Source organism: Pygoscelis adeliae, unplaced genomic scaffold (genome assembly GCF_000699105.1).
Source record: "Pygoscelis adeliae isolate BGI_AS28 unplaced genomic scaffold, ASM69910v1 Scaffold57, whole genome shotgun sequence".
In the NCBI taxonomy this organism is placed as follows: domain Eukaryota; kingdom Metazoa; phylum Chordata; class Aves; order Sphenisciformes; family Spheniscidae; genus Pygoscelis; species Pygoscelis adeliae.
This window is the reverse complement of record NW_008825615.1, coordinates 9,485,198-9,500,742: the sequence shown is the minus strand read 5'-3', so window position 1 is coordinate 9,500,742 and position 15,545 is coordinate 9,485,198. Positions and strand designations below refer to the sequence as shown.

At 34.4% G+C, this 15,545-nt stretch overlaps 1 protein-coding gene across 2 annotated transcripts in view; it reads left to right on the top strand.

Moving 5' to 3' along the window:
• Window positions 1-15,545, top strand: part of BAI3 (brain-specific angiogenesis inhibitor 3) — a 481,908-nt gene that overhangs the window by 188,431 nt on the left and 277,932 nt on the right. For both annotated transcript variants that reach the window (XM_009333162.1, XM_009333161.1), the window contains 3 exons: window positions 4,340-4,501; window positions 11,731-11,895; window positions 15,459-15,545. The exon at window positions 15,459-15,545 is cut by the window's right edge and continues 21 nt beyond it. In XM_009333162.1, coding sequence (XP_009331437.1) covers window positions 4,340-4,501; window positions 11,731-11,895; window positions 15,459-15,545 — 414 coding nt within the window. The remainder of the gene's footprint in view (window positions 1-4,339; window positions 4,502-11,730; window positions 11,896-15,458) is intronic.

Here is a 15,545-nt window from a genome sequence, read left to right as displayed (position 1 = left end):
GTTCCAGTAAGTTAGGGTGTTGAAAATCTTGTGCCCCATAATTATTGTATGGATTTGAAACAACTTACCCTGTATTCCATAGTTACTAACCTAGAAAATATGCCTGCATCAGTCATACATAATGCTTCCAGTTTAAAATTCACTTTAGTAAAAGAGCTATAATTGCTTCTAGTTACGTTGCATGTTGACTTCCTTAGTCATAGGGTGCTTTTCTTAACAGATTTGCAGAAATCAATGTATTAAGTAATCTAAATACATTTATAGCCAATCAGTGGAGATCTGCTTGGTGAAGAATTTAGAAGGGGAAAAAGTCTGTTTCCCTCCTATTAATCTATAGAACTACTTTTATGGCTAACTCCCAGTTGATACTACTGTAAGCAAATGTAGTGGAAGTAGGAAGCCTAGAACCCTCTTGGTCTCCATGCAGTTTTTGTTTAGGCAAGTAGAACTTATTACTTACATACTTAGCTCAGACTTACAATGTTATTTGCTTACTACATAGAATAACACCTTTGCTTTTACGCTGCTTCTTGAATTCATACAATTACTCCAAAAAATAAGATGATCTGTTTTATTTCCTCATATAAATCCCTAAAACTTTCATATTATCAGGTAAAACTTGTATTTGATAATTTCTAGCCATGCATTGCAATGCATCTATTATGGGTGTTAGAGAACTGCATTATAAATGCAGCACTTATACCATCACCTTCTGATAGATTGTGTGTGTGAAGTGGGAGATGAACATTCAAAATTATACAGGCTTAGTTTTCAAGGTCCTCTTCTGAAAGCATGTGAGATTTATCAGCAGAACATAAATGTACATGCCCAACTTTAAGGAAATCTATATTTTACATAACGTAGGTTAACACATTTTAAGTAATACTGTGCTCTTTTTGGACATACTGACTAATTTTCATCTCTTCTTCATTTTGATTTTCCTTTGTAGTGATCATTGCATATTTTCTTCACCTCTAATGCATTCATTTTCTTGTGATATAATTAATGTGATACCTTCTTAAACTGATTCATAAGGTTTTTTCTAACAAACATATCTATCTCATTAATTTACCCATGTACTAAGAAGTCTAATAGCCTTTAAGGTAAATGGATACTGAGTTTATGAGGTTTCTTATATTTTAAGCCTGTTTAATATTTTATTTTGTGTAATAATAAAACAGATGCAAAAGTGCAACAAAATGTTTGTATGGTTTAAAAAGACAGAAAAACAAGAATAGAGAATTGTCCTGAAAAAGATTTATGAAAAGCATTTAATACTGTTAGAATAGTGGACTTAATCCACTGAATTTTGCTGGGAATGGAAGAGTTTTAAAATGTGGTATTATAATATGCATTTTCCTGTTTGTTTGTGAGTGATATGAGGCAGTAAAACATTTTATTTAAAAAAAAAAATTATTGAATAATTTATTGTCCTATATTTGTCATTTTATGTGTTTGGACTGATCCTTCCCTTAGGTGTTATGGGATTTAGAGAGTATAATACAGGTAAGTGTTACACAGATCAATGAGGCCTTCCATACAGTAAGTTATGTTTCCTCTTACATGTCAAGCAGCAGGGGAGAATGATGGCTTGGTAGCTTGCCAATAATTAATTTGAGATTGTAGGTTTAACACGATCAATACAAAAATCTAAGAGTTCTCAAGTAACTGAAAACTAGAAGTAAAATAAAAAGTAGCCTTTTTGAAATTTTCATTTCAGAAAAGAAAAAAATGGAAAAGAGATAAAGAAAACAATGGAAGATGTATTTGCAGATTATGTAGGAAATCTAGGTTTATTCTAGAAAACAAAGAAGTCTATCTGCTTATATTAAAAATGGTTAACTATGGTATGATATGTCTGCAAAGATCTTTCCCTTCTTTAAAATATTTTAAAATAAGTAATAATCATATTGACAGCAGTACAAAATACTCTGAAAAGTTAAAAATTACCAAAAAAACCCATAATGCCTTGTGCAAAAGGAAGTGGAGTAGCTGGTGAGATAAATTTGTTCTTTATTTTCTCTGTTTTCACTCTTTTTGCACATAACATTTTGTTAGTGTGGAGGATCTTGCTCCAGCAAATATTTAAGCCTTTACATACATTGAAATATATTGCTAGAGTTTGCCTTTTGTGAATGGACAGTACATATATGCTCAGGACTTTTAATAATTAACATTAATTTCAAAATTCACTTAATACAATCACACTTCTTAGTATCATGTTGCTGCTATTTTTCATTATATTCCAAGGCTTAAGAGCAACTTTTTATCACTTTAAGTTTTCCAACATTTTAAATTTTTAATACTTCATTTTTGTATTTTGTTAGCTATGCACCGTCACCATGCCTGTGTTGGATAATGGATAATTTGCACTGAGTATATATGATTGTTTTACATAATGAGGAACATCTTGAGAAACATAGCTCTGACTTTTTCTGCTGTTTGACCTTTCATCTAAACAATTTTGACAAAAGCAAAGACAAGCATCAAACATGTAGGAAAAGACAAAAAAAAAATTAGACTAGAAACCCATAGTAATACAAGTATTTTTACCATTTACATAGAGTTTATAGTACACGTATAATTGTTAGTCTACCTATATAGTAGCTATATTTACCATGTTATATCCTCTAACCTGAACCCAAGCCATGTAACAACCTAATCAAAATGCAGAATTAATATCAGAAAAATTATTAAGACAATAATCAGCGATTAAATTTCTCATTTTTTAACCTAACAAAAAAAGAAAATTACTACAAAAAATGACTTTGGTGAACTTTTGTGTGTAAAAAAATCTCATTATTTTGTCCTTGTCCATAGAAATTGTTAGAATTGTATATAATTTCATGAAAAGCAGAGGGATTTGTGTGCTAATTATAAAGAATTCTGTCTTGTTACTGAATAAGAAGCACTTTTTTTTTTTTTAAAAGCATGGAATAGCCTTAGAATTGCTTCTTAGAGGACTAGCAGAGACAAGCATTTTGCAAAGGTTTCATGCTTGGCCTCTGGAAACAAAAAAAAAGAGTTTGGACAGATGCTCGCTACAAAGGCACAGTTTCAAGAAATAGTATATCATTTACTGCATTCTTGGAAGATAGCACCAGAGTCTTCCTGGTTTGCAGACCTTCCCTTGATTGTAACTTATATCAAAACTTTTGGAAGACTAGAGGTATATTGAGATAACTGAAATTTTAAGCAAGCTATTCAAGACTGAAGGTTGTATCATGCCACTGATTTTAAAGCAGAAAATCCCATTTGTTTCACAAAGGACTTAGGTTTAAAAATCAAGGGTGTAATAGAGGCTTCAGCATGCCATTTTATACTGATTTTTAATGGAAGAAGGTGAACATGAATCCACAATTATTTACTCAAATTGTTCAGCGAGGTATATTCACATTATTTTTGCATTTGCTTTCTGCGAATACTGAAGGGATCCAGTTTTCTGAACATGAATGTCTGTGGGAAAGGAATTCCAGAATTGTGCGTATGGCTGTTCATGGAAACTAAATTTAAGCATTTGTTCCTGAATGTCCATGCAAGAAGACTTTAGGCATTACTTGCTTTCAAAAAATAGAAATAATATAATGTGCTATCTCTCAGCGGTAAGAAAATATGCTATTCGAATGTATGGTATTAATAAATCACATCTGACAATTTGATCATAGTGGTATGTACTATACACAGTAAGGAGGTCTAGGGCATCAAAGAGCTTAGCAGACCTGTAGGTCAAAAGCAAGGAGCAGATCTGTGCAGTAAATGATGAAACCAAAGTTCCCATCCCACCCTTCAGGTTAAAACTCGGTAAGCAAAGTGCTTCTCTCTAACAGGGAACTTCTCCCAAATACTAGATGACTCTCCTCTGCTCAAGATAAGAAATTAGGGGGTTGGTTTGTTTGGGTTCTTTTAATGAGAATTCACTTACTGGCAGAGTTCCTTAAATTATTACCTAGCCTTCATTCTAGAGTGGTAAGTATAAATATCAAAGATAAATCCTTTGCTATTATATAAAAGAGTTGTCTGTGTTCTTTTAGCATCCTGAGGGCAGTGTTGTTTCTAAAATGTTGAAGGGCAGTAGCTCTCATAAAGTTGTAAATGATGCTAAGCGATCAAAGTGTTTCCCTCTGACAGGCGTTATGTGACTGCAGCATTGTAGGTGTCTTTATTTTCTATTCATTGCACATTTTCACAGCTGCTTTACTCCATGAACTTTTAAATATTTATTTTGGTGTGGTACTTTTCTCTTTGATTTAGAAGAGCAGATGATAATGAGCTTCAGCAAAAAAAAAGTCTCATTAATACTTATGTCTATATTCATGTTTGTTTGTTGTCTTGAATACAGGTGAATCTGGTGTTGAAGAGTGGGCCCAGTGGAGTACGTGTTCAGTTACTTGTGGTCAAGGGTCGCAGGTGCGAACCAGAACTTGTGTATCACCTTACGGGACACACTGCAGCGGCCCTTTAAGAGAATCAAGGGTTTGCAATAACACTGCCCTCTGTCCAGGTAGTGTTAGCAGCCAATAAATAAAATTGTGGATGTTTTGAACTGTATAATGATAAGAATTTGAAACTATATCTTTTTTATTATTATTATTTTTAACATGAATTTCATAAGGGCATTTCAATTAGAGCAGAGAAATGTAATTCTATTCAGCTGTGAAATTTTGTCATGTAGATTGTTATTTTTACTTTCAGAATAGTCAAGATATGGAACAAGAGTCCATTTTTTCTGACAGTTTCAGATTTTTTTAAAAAGTCTATATTTTCTCATTTTCACTCAGAAAAGAGAAGGTATAACGTGAGTACAAAATACAAACTAGGGAAGAAATCCAGATCATCAATACATTAACAAGCAGAGACTGATTAACAGGATGGGTTAAGTTAACATATATTATTCGATACTGCAATCGTTTTGCCATTTAGAGCACTTTCTTCTAGTCAATGGGCCAGACAATGTTCTCTGCACAGTAATGTCTTCATGGACTTTCCTTTACATTGTTCTGGCAAGAAAGGGCAACAGCTACCCTTCAAAGGAAGAAAGATCAGACAAAAAGTAACTCTCTTGCATCTGACACAAGGTAAAGGTCATCAGTATCTTGCATCACAGTTTTCCTACTCCTTTTGTCTCAGAGATCTGGAGGTAGTTGGAGTTCAGCAGTAGTTATACACTAGGGGGAAGAGTCAGGCATGTTCAAGTTAGCTGCTGAAAGGGCACATCTCATTTCTTTAGACTCTACCTGTGGATCTGATTAATCTGGGATGGGAAGCAAATGGGAAGGCATATGCCCTGCGACTACATTCATTTTCCTCTGCTATGTCTGAAATGGAAAAAAAAATTATATGCCTGCCTTTAGATGAACAAATTCCTCAGCTCTTTGTAACATTTGATCCCAAAAGGGTGGTGAGCCATCTTCAGCTTCTGGGGAAGCTCACTCCATTTTTGAAGTAAAATAGACTGTCATACACAGAGAATGCCCTGGACTTTATCTCAGTGAGTAGTAATATGTAGAATCAGACTCTCATGCTGTTACTGTGTGTTGAAAAATATCCAACACAAAGTGCATACATGATCCCATCAGAGTTTGTGAATCAGCATTATAAGCATTTAGGGAACATCTGTAATGGAAAGCAACTAAAAAGACTGTATCTAGATAAACCATCACTGTAATAAGAACTGCTGTCAGCACCTAACGCTTTACTACTGTGCTTTAAGTAAGAAATTCACATGAGATTTTCTAATATTTCAGGGTAGAAACCCCCAGGCAGGGCTGAATTCAATCACTTGAAGTGTTTCCATACAAAAATGGCAGCTATTTCTAAAAAGGTTAGGCTAGCTTACATTCTGCCAGAGGGGGGATACATTGCAAAAGAATTCTCAACTTGAAGGTATAAAAATAAGAAGTGAAAAAAGATAACTACAAAAGAAAAGAACAAACCTTCCAAACAATCAAAGATGAAGATTCCTTTGAAACTGTATGAAGTATGAACATGAAAACACACAGTCCAGCACTCACAATGAGATGCAGTTCTGCCTGCTTTTTTGCTCATTTTGTACTACCTAAGAAGAGGCAAGGTGTTTAAGTCACCTAATTTTACAGAATTTTATCTTCATTCTCTCCAGTAAGGAATGAGAACTTTTCATATCAAAACAAAAAAAATCCATGTAATGCAAAAGCCAAGGTAATTAATTTGCTGTCAAAGTAAACTGGAAAAAAGTTAATTCTTAAAAATCACAGTCTAGCAAACTTCTAAACAATGCTCACACAAAAAGACTGCTCCATATTTCTCAAGTCACAAAGGAGCTCTTACCTTACACGTGAACTCCCACTTCAGGGTATGGCTTTTGTTTCCAGATACCCAGTATGAGCAATGGCTACCAATTCTCACTGGCTAACAGTGATATTGCCAGCATATTTTCCTTTTCAGATCACCACAGCTGATTCTGATAATCTTCATGTATCTTGAGTTACCTTTCCTAAATAATTAGTCTTCTGGGCTTAATCTTGCATGTTGTTTCACATAATTACAATAACCTTATTAATTTATGTTGGTCTCTGTCTGGTTACAAGGTCACTACTGTGTGGCAGTGTGCAAAATTAGCAATTTAGAAATGTGTTTTTCCTAGTCACAGCTGCAATAATTTTTCAAACATCCCTTTAATTATTAGCCTAAATATCCTCTGTCCTCATTATAATATGTATCCTGACTCAGAGAGTTGCATAGTTCAGGATTATCCCTGCCCCATGCATAACAAAATGCATAGTTCGTACACTAGTATAATTAAAACACAAGTTTGACAAAACAATCCAAACATATGCATACATAGCTGGGATCTGGCCTGTATACCCAGGTCTGTACCACTCATTCCATACAGCTTCTGGACTCTGGTAACACAGCAAGTTTTTACATCTTAGAGCGTAAACTAGAAGCAATAAACATACAAAAATAACAGTGGTCTCTCCTTGTAACCTACAAATACAAAATCTACTGGGGCATATTCATTATAAGTTTGCATGATTAGTAAAAGGGCGGAGGGGCATTTTGAGAGTTGGAATAAGGTTTCCTAATCAAAAAGTTGTCCCTTCAAAATAAAAAAGTATACAGAACGGCCTACTGGACTATACTTCAAACATCTATCCACAAGCTTCAAGAGAACCTGTTAAACTTGAAAATACTAATGCAAGGCTTCCAGAGTATTTTCACCTATTGCCTTCATATACTCCCTTTAGTGTCCAAGATACTCACTGGGATGTTAGGGAATACATCTCTCCGTGATCTCACTGTCCTGGAAAATATTAGTATTAGTATTGAAATAAAACCTTAAATTTCAAAATAGTACTCCTAATAATTCAAGTAAAATCATGAAGGAATCATTATTTACATGTTTTTTTGTTTATTCATATTTATTCCGGACAAATACTATTTCAGGGGCAGGAGTCCATTAGGTAATTCAGTCTGTTTTGGAATCAAGACACTTCTAGAAAAGTGCAGCATAGTAGGCAACAAAACATAGCTCAGGTAACCATTGTTGTTACTGGTTCTTTAGTGAGCAAGGACATCGCATTCATTTCAGCTTAATGGATAATTTCTAACACAGCTAAAACTTCAAGGAGAAAGAACATGGACTTTCCATGCCTGTGGATCATCTCAGTTAGTTTCTATTTCTCCTTCTCCATTGCCTTCAAGAAGCTCAGCATTTTCAGGCTTATGGCTAAAGCAGACATGGCAGGAGAAGGAATATGCTAAACCATTTCAAACATTTGTATGCTCAAAAGCTATATTTTGGCTGGTGTGATATGCTAAGATTGCTTTACTTATCTCCCTTTTTTTCTCAGGCCTCATTTCAATGAAGTTTAGCCATATTGCTGAAATGTTGTACATTTTGATATATGCTGTGCCTGCATGATACACTAACAAAATCATTACAGAGAAATTAGCCCTATCTTTTTAAATCTTGTAGCTTTATTGTTAGTAATCTATGCTCTGGAAGTTCAGGCCTTCACTTGAGAGAAACAAAATAAGAGTAAGGAAAACTTAGGTTTATAATTAGAAAGAGACATGGCAGAAGTAGAGTAGCTGTATGACTTAAACGTGGAAGTTAGAGGGCAGGTGTCAGAAAGTTTCTGAATTTATGTATTACGAATTTAAGAAAGATTTTTGACTGGACAATTTAAGCTAAAGGAAACTATAGCACTTAAGTGAGTTTAAATTTGTGCATAAAACCCCTCTAATTTAATTTTTAAAATTCCTTTAATGTAGCATCTGCTTGGATGCAGTTGTTCAGCCGTATTAAACTATGATACCACTTAAAATGAGACATCAATGGCCATAATAGATTTCCAATATCTGTTCAGTTTAAAGGTGAACAAATCAAAAGCATTTAAACCCCAATAAAAATCTCCCAAAATATGCTTGTAGGATGAAGGCCAGCATGGCCTCATGCCTCCTCCCACTTACAGCAGTTGCGTATTGTGAACACTGTGGGTGTTTACTTCAACATGATTAGGTTCACAGAGTGGCAGAGAGAAGGGAAAGATGCTCTGCAGTAATCCAAACTCATTGTGCTAGCAACGTTTTCGACAGAGAAGTTGGCAATAATCTGAATATTTTTGTCCCAAATAATGAATCTTGCATCTGAAACTGTGTTATAGAAAACAGTAACTCCTCTGTGGGCCAGCTCTCCATCTGGTGTAATTTGGCATAACTCATCTGGCTATAATTCATCAGATATTATAGGGGGTTTTGTATTTAAAAATGGTATTAAAGAAAGGAAATGTAAATGAAACATCAGAAAAAAAATATTCAAAGGTAAGAAATTTTAAATTAAGATGTTCTTTTAAAGCTGATCTGGATAATACTGGACACTTCTATGATGCATTGAACAGATGAATTCTCCTTGATATTTATTTGCTGACATTGGTTGTTTTCTTAGTGTTACGCCTTTTCCATCCTTGACTTTATTAGTTATCTATTAATTTCAAATATACAAGTCTACACACAAGAAGGTACTGTGAAATTTTTACTTAATGAGCTAAAATTTGTCACGGAAGATGATTTTGGACACAGCTTACTTTAAACCACAAACAGACAGAGGCTGCTGTAATTTTGAGTCCACCCAGAGTGAAACGTTTTGTTTTGGCTTATGTTCAGATCCAAAATCACAAAAGAATTATTCTGTGTTGCTGCTAACATTGAACCACTCTTGCCAGAAGAGATATACAACCTTTTGGCTCAAGACAGTATCTTTAAAGAGCCTCTCAGCACATGCTTTTGTCATTTTTAAATGAAGACAACTAACTTCTACTATTTTGACAGCATCAAATCAAAACTCCAAATTAAACATTAGACTTAAACTCATATGTACCCTAAAAAAACCTCAGCCTGTGACGACACAGTGTCTAGAGCTTTCTAATTTACTATTTTTTACAGAATAATCTTTTTCTAGTTTGGATTAATTTTGATTTGCTATGTTTTCTACTTTTTGAAGTTCTTGTTGTTGCACCTGAGTATCTTGATCAACCATTGTGGAATCAGGAGATGAAATTATATCATTGTTATTACTGACTACTGTTTGGAATCTGATCTGACAAATGGGTTTCTCATTAATTTTTCTCATATGATAAAAATTTGGAGTCTTAGAGATACATCTGGATTCAGAATCTAATACATTGCCAATGAGAAAAAAGTCTTCAGATCATATGGCTGGATCAGAGTAGCTGTCTAAGTATAGTACTTGTTGAGAAAAGATGAAACATAAAGGATTATATGCAGATGTAGTCATCAGTTTATTAGTTTTAGAAGAGTTAGGTTTCCTGGTTTTGACCAAAATGTCACAGTTAATCAGGGTGTCTAAAATAACTAAACTAAAATCTGTCACTGTAACATTAATTTGGAATATTCCTGAGGAGGAGTTTTTTGCTAATATAATGCAGATTGATGTGATATTTAGAATAAGATAATTTTAATAAAGCTAGCCATGTAGGATGTGGAATAATTTTTGTGCTTTTTGACCACTTGAATGTGACCAACTAAAAACCTTTCATCAACTGAGCTGTTATCTAGTGGGTTAAAATTTTCCCTGAATGAAGCTTGACATGTTCTGTCAGGTACGTTTTCTCAGAAGTTAGCTAACAAACCTTTTACCTCAACACAGCATCTGAAATGACAATTTTCCTTACTTTTAATGAAATGCAATAGCACTACCTACATGTAGAATTCCCCTTGATCTTACTGATGATTTTGTGATAATATGCCAGGGAGCTGAACCTCCTTCCGCACCATAAACAACTGAATTGCACCTCAGGAAATGTTATTCTGATCCCTACAAGAAAAGGGTTTTATTTGTAGAAACTGGGCAGGTCATACGTGCCTTCAGGCCAAAGGAAACCTATACATGAGAAGTTCTTTCACAGTGATGAAAAAAAGTGAGGACAAAACAGAAAATCTATTTCTTCTATAATGTTGTGAACCATTACAAATGATACACTGCGATGTACACTATTTGACTCTCCAGACACCCTTCACACAGACAGAGTTGCAGAAACACAGAGGTATATGATACTGAGTGTGATTCTCAGCCTGGGTACTAAGTCTCTGGATTTTTCTTAAAAGCCCAGCTTTACTACTATTCTAATTGCTACATTCCTGTTCTTACACAGCCTAATTTAAACCTGTGCAACTGCTTTTATTTAAGCAGAAGAAAAATAACTAAAGTTTGTTTTGCAGTATTTTTCAATTTATAAGGAACTGTTTTTCCAGTGCATGTATGGAATTGTCTTACCAGTACATGCTTAACTGTAATATATTAGACAACTTTCTGAAAATTTAACTCCAATTGTTTCTGAAAAGGGAATGCATATGGTATATAAACTCATATGGATATTGTATATTAGTTACTTCTGCAGTGGAAAAAATTTAAGGAAGAGAAAGATGCATCTTCTATGATTCTTTATATTAATTTTATGAAATACTTGTATATAAAAATATTGGTATGTCTTTGTAATTTATTGTGTACTCTGAAGGTGTTTGAAGTATGTTGAGTGAACATTTTTTTAAGATAGAGTGATGCATGTATTACCATGTATTTTAAATCAATTAATATGTTCATGTAAGGAAATAGTGCAAATCTCTTTTGCTTATGTGGTCTTGGAATTTTTGAGGAAGATAATCAAGCACATGTGCTGCCATGTTTCCACCAGAATTTAAACAAGTGAAGGAACTGTAAGATAACAGCCCCGATTTATGATAGTGACACAGTAAGAAATTATTCCTATATTTTCAAAAGAAAGCTTAATTTTGATTGCTTCAAGTTTTTAGGGTTGCCTTGAGACATAAAGTATATGCCTGATTTTCACAAAGACTAGTGTCCCGAAAATCAGGGCTATTTCTCAATATATCTCAAGTCAGGCACCAAAGATATCATAACTAACTTTTGAAACAGGAAGCCATCTTTCTTAAAAGAATGAAAGAAAATAAAATGTGGTAGCGAGATTAGTTTAAAGATTAGAGAAAATCCTTCAAAGTTAAATATATTTTAGAGAAAATATACTTTTAAAATTGAAATTAACTAAATTTTATGAAGGATTTACTTTCCAATGCTAAAGATTACCTATGTACTGATTTCCTTGAAGCTGACAAAATAATTCCCATTTAAAACATTGATCTTGTTTATTTTGAAATCCTTCTATTACTTGTGTGTCTGTTTCTGGTTAAAATCTGTTTGGTTTGTTGCAGTACATGGCGTTTGGGAGGAATGGTCACCTTGGAGTTTGTGTTCATTCACATGTGGTCGAGGCCAAAGAACTAGGACAAGGTCATGTATACCTCCCCAGTATGGGGGAAGATCATGTGATGGACCTGAAACACAACATAAACCTTGCAATATTGCACTCTGCCCTGGTGAGCTCATATAGCAACTCTCTGCTTTGTTACAGTGCATTCGATGTGGGTTGTTTGTGATTTCTTTTACTGCCCTTTGCACACAGAAAAAAGAATGTTATGCAAAGTGAGTAGGCGGGGTACTATTGTTCATAGTTCTGACTGTAGTGATTAAAGGATATAATCAGGATGGAACTCTGTTCGAAATACTACACAAGCAGACAACTCTTAGTTTCTTCAAGATAATCTTTCTGTAGGGCACGGTATGTTGTGTAGGAAATCTTGATTCAAGATGGGTCTTGGAGAACCAAAAGGCAAACAACTTTCTGAGTGTGGCTTAAAGGGAGACATTCAGAGGTCACACAGTTTGTGTCCACCATATCTGTTTCAATTATGTTTGCTTAGAGGTTCACTGTAATTATTTATTCATCATACAACAAACATATTTGGGAAACTGTAAAATTTTAATTATTATTAATTTATTCAAAATTGATATTATTTACATGTGTGCAGAGAGAAAGGCTGACACAAGCTAGGGCATTATTTGAATACCAATTAAACCCTTATGGTAAGAACTTTAAATGCCTCATTTCTGGGAGTTAGTTGCTAAACCACTTTCAAAGAACTACCCCTAACCAAGTAAACAACGCGTGGGTTTCATGTTAAACCTTCCATCCACTGAAATTGAAACTAACTCAGAAAAATAATCTATTCTTTCAAAAAATGATTTTAAATTTTTTCTCAATAAGTTATGATTAATTTTGACCAAAAATTTCAATATGTGTGTATATATATATGTATATATGAATACACACATATATGCGTGTGTGTGTATATATGTATATAATACATAAGTATTACAATGAGTTCAATAACCATAAAGAAGATTACATAACTATAATAATAATTTATGGTTATTAAACTCATTGTAATACTTAGGTATGAAAAAGCTGTCAGGTAGCTGTAATGTGAGAAATTTCTTTCATGAGTTCTGTCTCACAGTATGAAGGTTGCCCTTGCAGTGGGCTTGTTGAATATCCACAGTTCACAACACTGCTGCAAATAGATTCTCCGTGACTGGAGCTCTTCCTGAAAAGTGTTGATGGACATTTCATTAGCAAATGGTTGTTTGACCATTTGAAAACAGAGGTGAAGGAAAAAATGGAACTTAGTGCCTCACAGAATTAAAACTAAATTTCTTAGTTTTTTATTAAACTGGAACTTTCCTTTTCTTCTGGTCAGCAAAGCACACTCCAACTTTAGGACAAAATTTGTAGAAAAGTTTTAGTCTTGAATACAGCTGCAAAAATTTTGAATTAATCCAGTTTTTGGCCAAGTTGGCAGCTGTGTAATTTTACATGTGGCTACACAAAAGTAATTAACATGATATATGAGCATGAAACAGAGTTGACAACAAGAGAAAAACCAAATAAAAATAGCAGAGATGAAATTAATGCCTTCAGTTCACTTCAGTATTGCAATGAAACACAAAAGATATTACACTTAATCTGTCAAAATAAGCAGTTATTTGAGAATTCTAGATTTTGAACAGTCATTTGTACCTAAATGACTTTCACCAGAGGAAGTTATATACTGGTTGCATTTAAAAGTAACCGTTTAAATCCTTGCCGAATGTTAAGATTTGCTGTAATTTGAATGTTCAATTTTGTAAGGGAATCTTCATGTTGAATTCTTTATTCTTTTAATGGTATTTCTGAAATAGAAAAATCACATGCTATTTGCTCCTAAAGGTAAAGAAGGGAGATGTATGAAATATATATGAGAAGCCATGAAATGAGTTTTCTCCAAAGACACTATAATAATTGATTTGATCTTTCCTACTCTAAATAATAGTACACAGCAATGAATAAAACTGAAGAGGGTGCATTGAAATGTAATTTCCATAACATTTTCTTCTTCACATAAAGCTTTTATGATTAATGAGTGCAACTAGCTTCCATGTTTGGAAAGATTTCCATTTTCTGCTGAATAAATTATCAAGGCGCAGCTTCATAGCTTGAGAGGCATCTGCATTGAGAAGTGGTTCACAACCAGGCATTACATAGAATATTTAATATAGAACTTTAGGAAAAAGCTTCAAAAACTCTCTTCCTTTAATTCACTGGTTGCTGAGATCCTGGGCATTAGAGATATGGATAGTATCTTTGAACTGTTAGAAATGTTCTGTAGTTACTGTCAGACATAGTTCACCTCCGTATTTCACTGAACAGTGGTGCACCCATACACAGTATGTTAAATCAGTAACTTAAAGATTCTGCTTCCTATTTTAATTATTAACACCATCAACTTAGGAAGCTGCTATTCCAGCCCTCCTGTAGAAGAATCCTGAAATCAGGGATTGAGAAGTGCGTCAGGTGAAGTTACTCATGTAGCACTCGGTGGTGCTTTTATGGCAATAGCAGTTTTAAAACTGGGTTCTCAAGGATGAGTATTAATCAAAACTGTATTACAACCTACATTTTGAGTTTATATTGGGTAACTGCAGGTGCAATGAGGAACTGACAATTGCTAAAGTCTGTATGAATGCAGGATTCTGGATTAGCACAATCAGTAATAACACATTTCATAATGTTTACCTGTTTTCAAAAATACTGTCTAGTTCTATTATCTATTATAGACCTTATAATTTTTCACTTGTATGGGAACTTAATTGGTTTATATATATTTTTTTTTAATATTTTAATTTACTTCATGAAGCTTTCTGATATACGAAATTAAAAATAACAGTCCTAAACCTTTATTTATGGGAATATTCATCCAAACTCAAATGTATGGGCTAATACAAAATACTAAATACAGAAGTGGTCACCATATCTATATTGTTTAAAAACGCAACTTGACAAATTCAGAAAGAAGATTATGCAATATGCAAACACAGAAGCATACCTGAGGAGGAAGGCAGGCCATTTCTGTCCTCCTACATTTTATCCCAAAAGAATGTTGAAGAACAGGGATCATTTGCCTTACAGGGAGGATGAATGATAAAGGTATATTCAGCATTATAAGTATAAAGAACAGAGACTGTACATCAGGCAAAGTGGTAACTCCTGTTTTCCTTTTCCTATTCAACTAAAGAGACCTAATTTCACAGTCCAGACCAATAATCTTATAAGCTGACCTATCTGAGTGATCGCCACAGCTGTAATAAATCGCTTTGAAGGGCTCAGGGTTTACATAATACAAAATTGGCCCCCACTTCCGCCTAAAAAGGCAAGACCAGTCTTTTAATAAGGCCTTGTTTTTAGTAAGGCCTCTCAAACCATATGGTATGTGAGCAAAATCATAATTTATCCTTTGCTATATCAGCGTACAATTAGAGGTGATGAAACATTCTTTACTTGAAGAAAAAGGAAAACAGTTTTAATTTTTCTTAAAGTAGCTCATAATGGCAGTTTCTGTATTTGACTGCTGTAAGAAGTCAAGCATCTTCAGGCTACGCCTGTTCCAAGGGGCTGCATTCAGGCCTAAATTGAAACCCCCTAACCTAGAAGGAAGCTGCAAGGCCCTGCCCGACTTAGGTGGTAACTCTGCTGTGTCCATCTCTTTTGTGCCTGCCGCGGCAGTCGACGGACAGTGGCAGGAGTGGAGCTCGTGGAGCCAGTGCTCGGTGACCTGCTCCAACGGCACCCAGCAGCGGAGCCGGCAGTGCA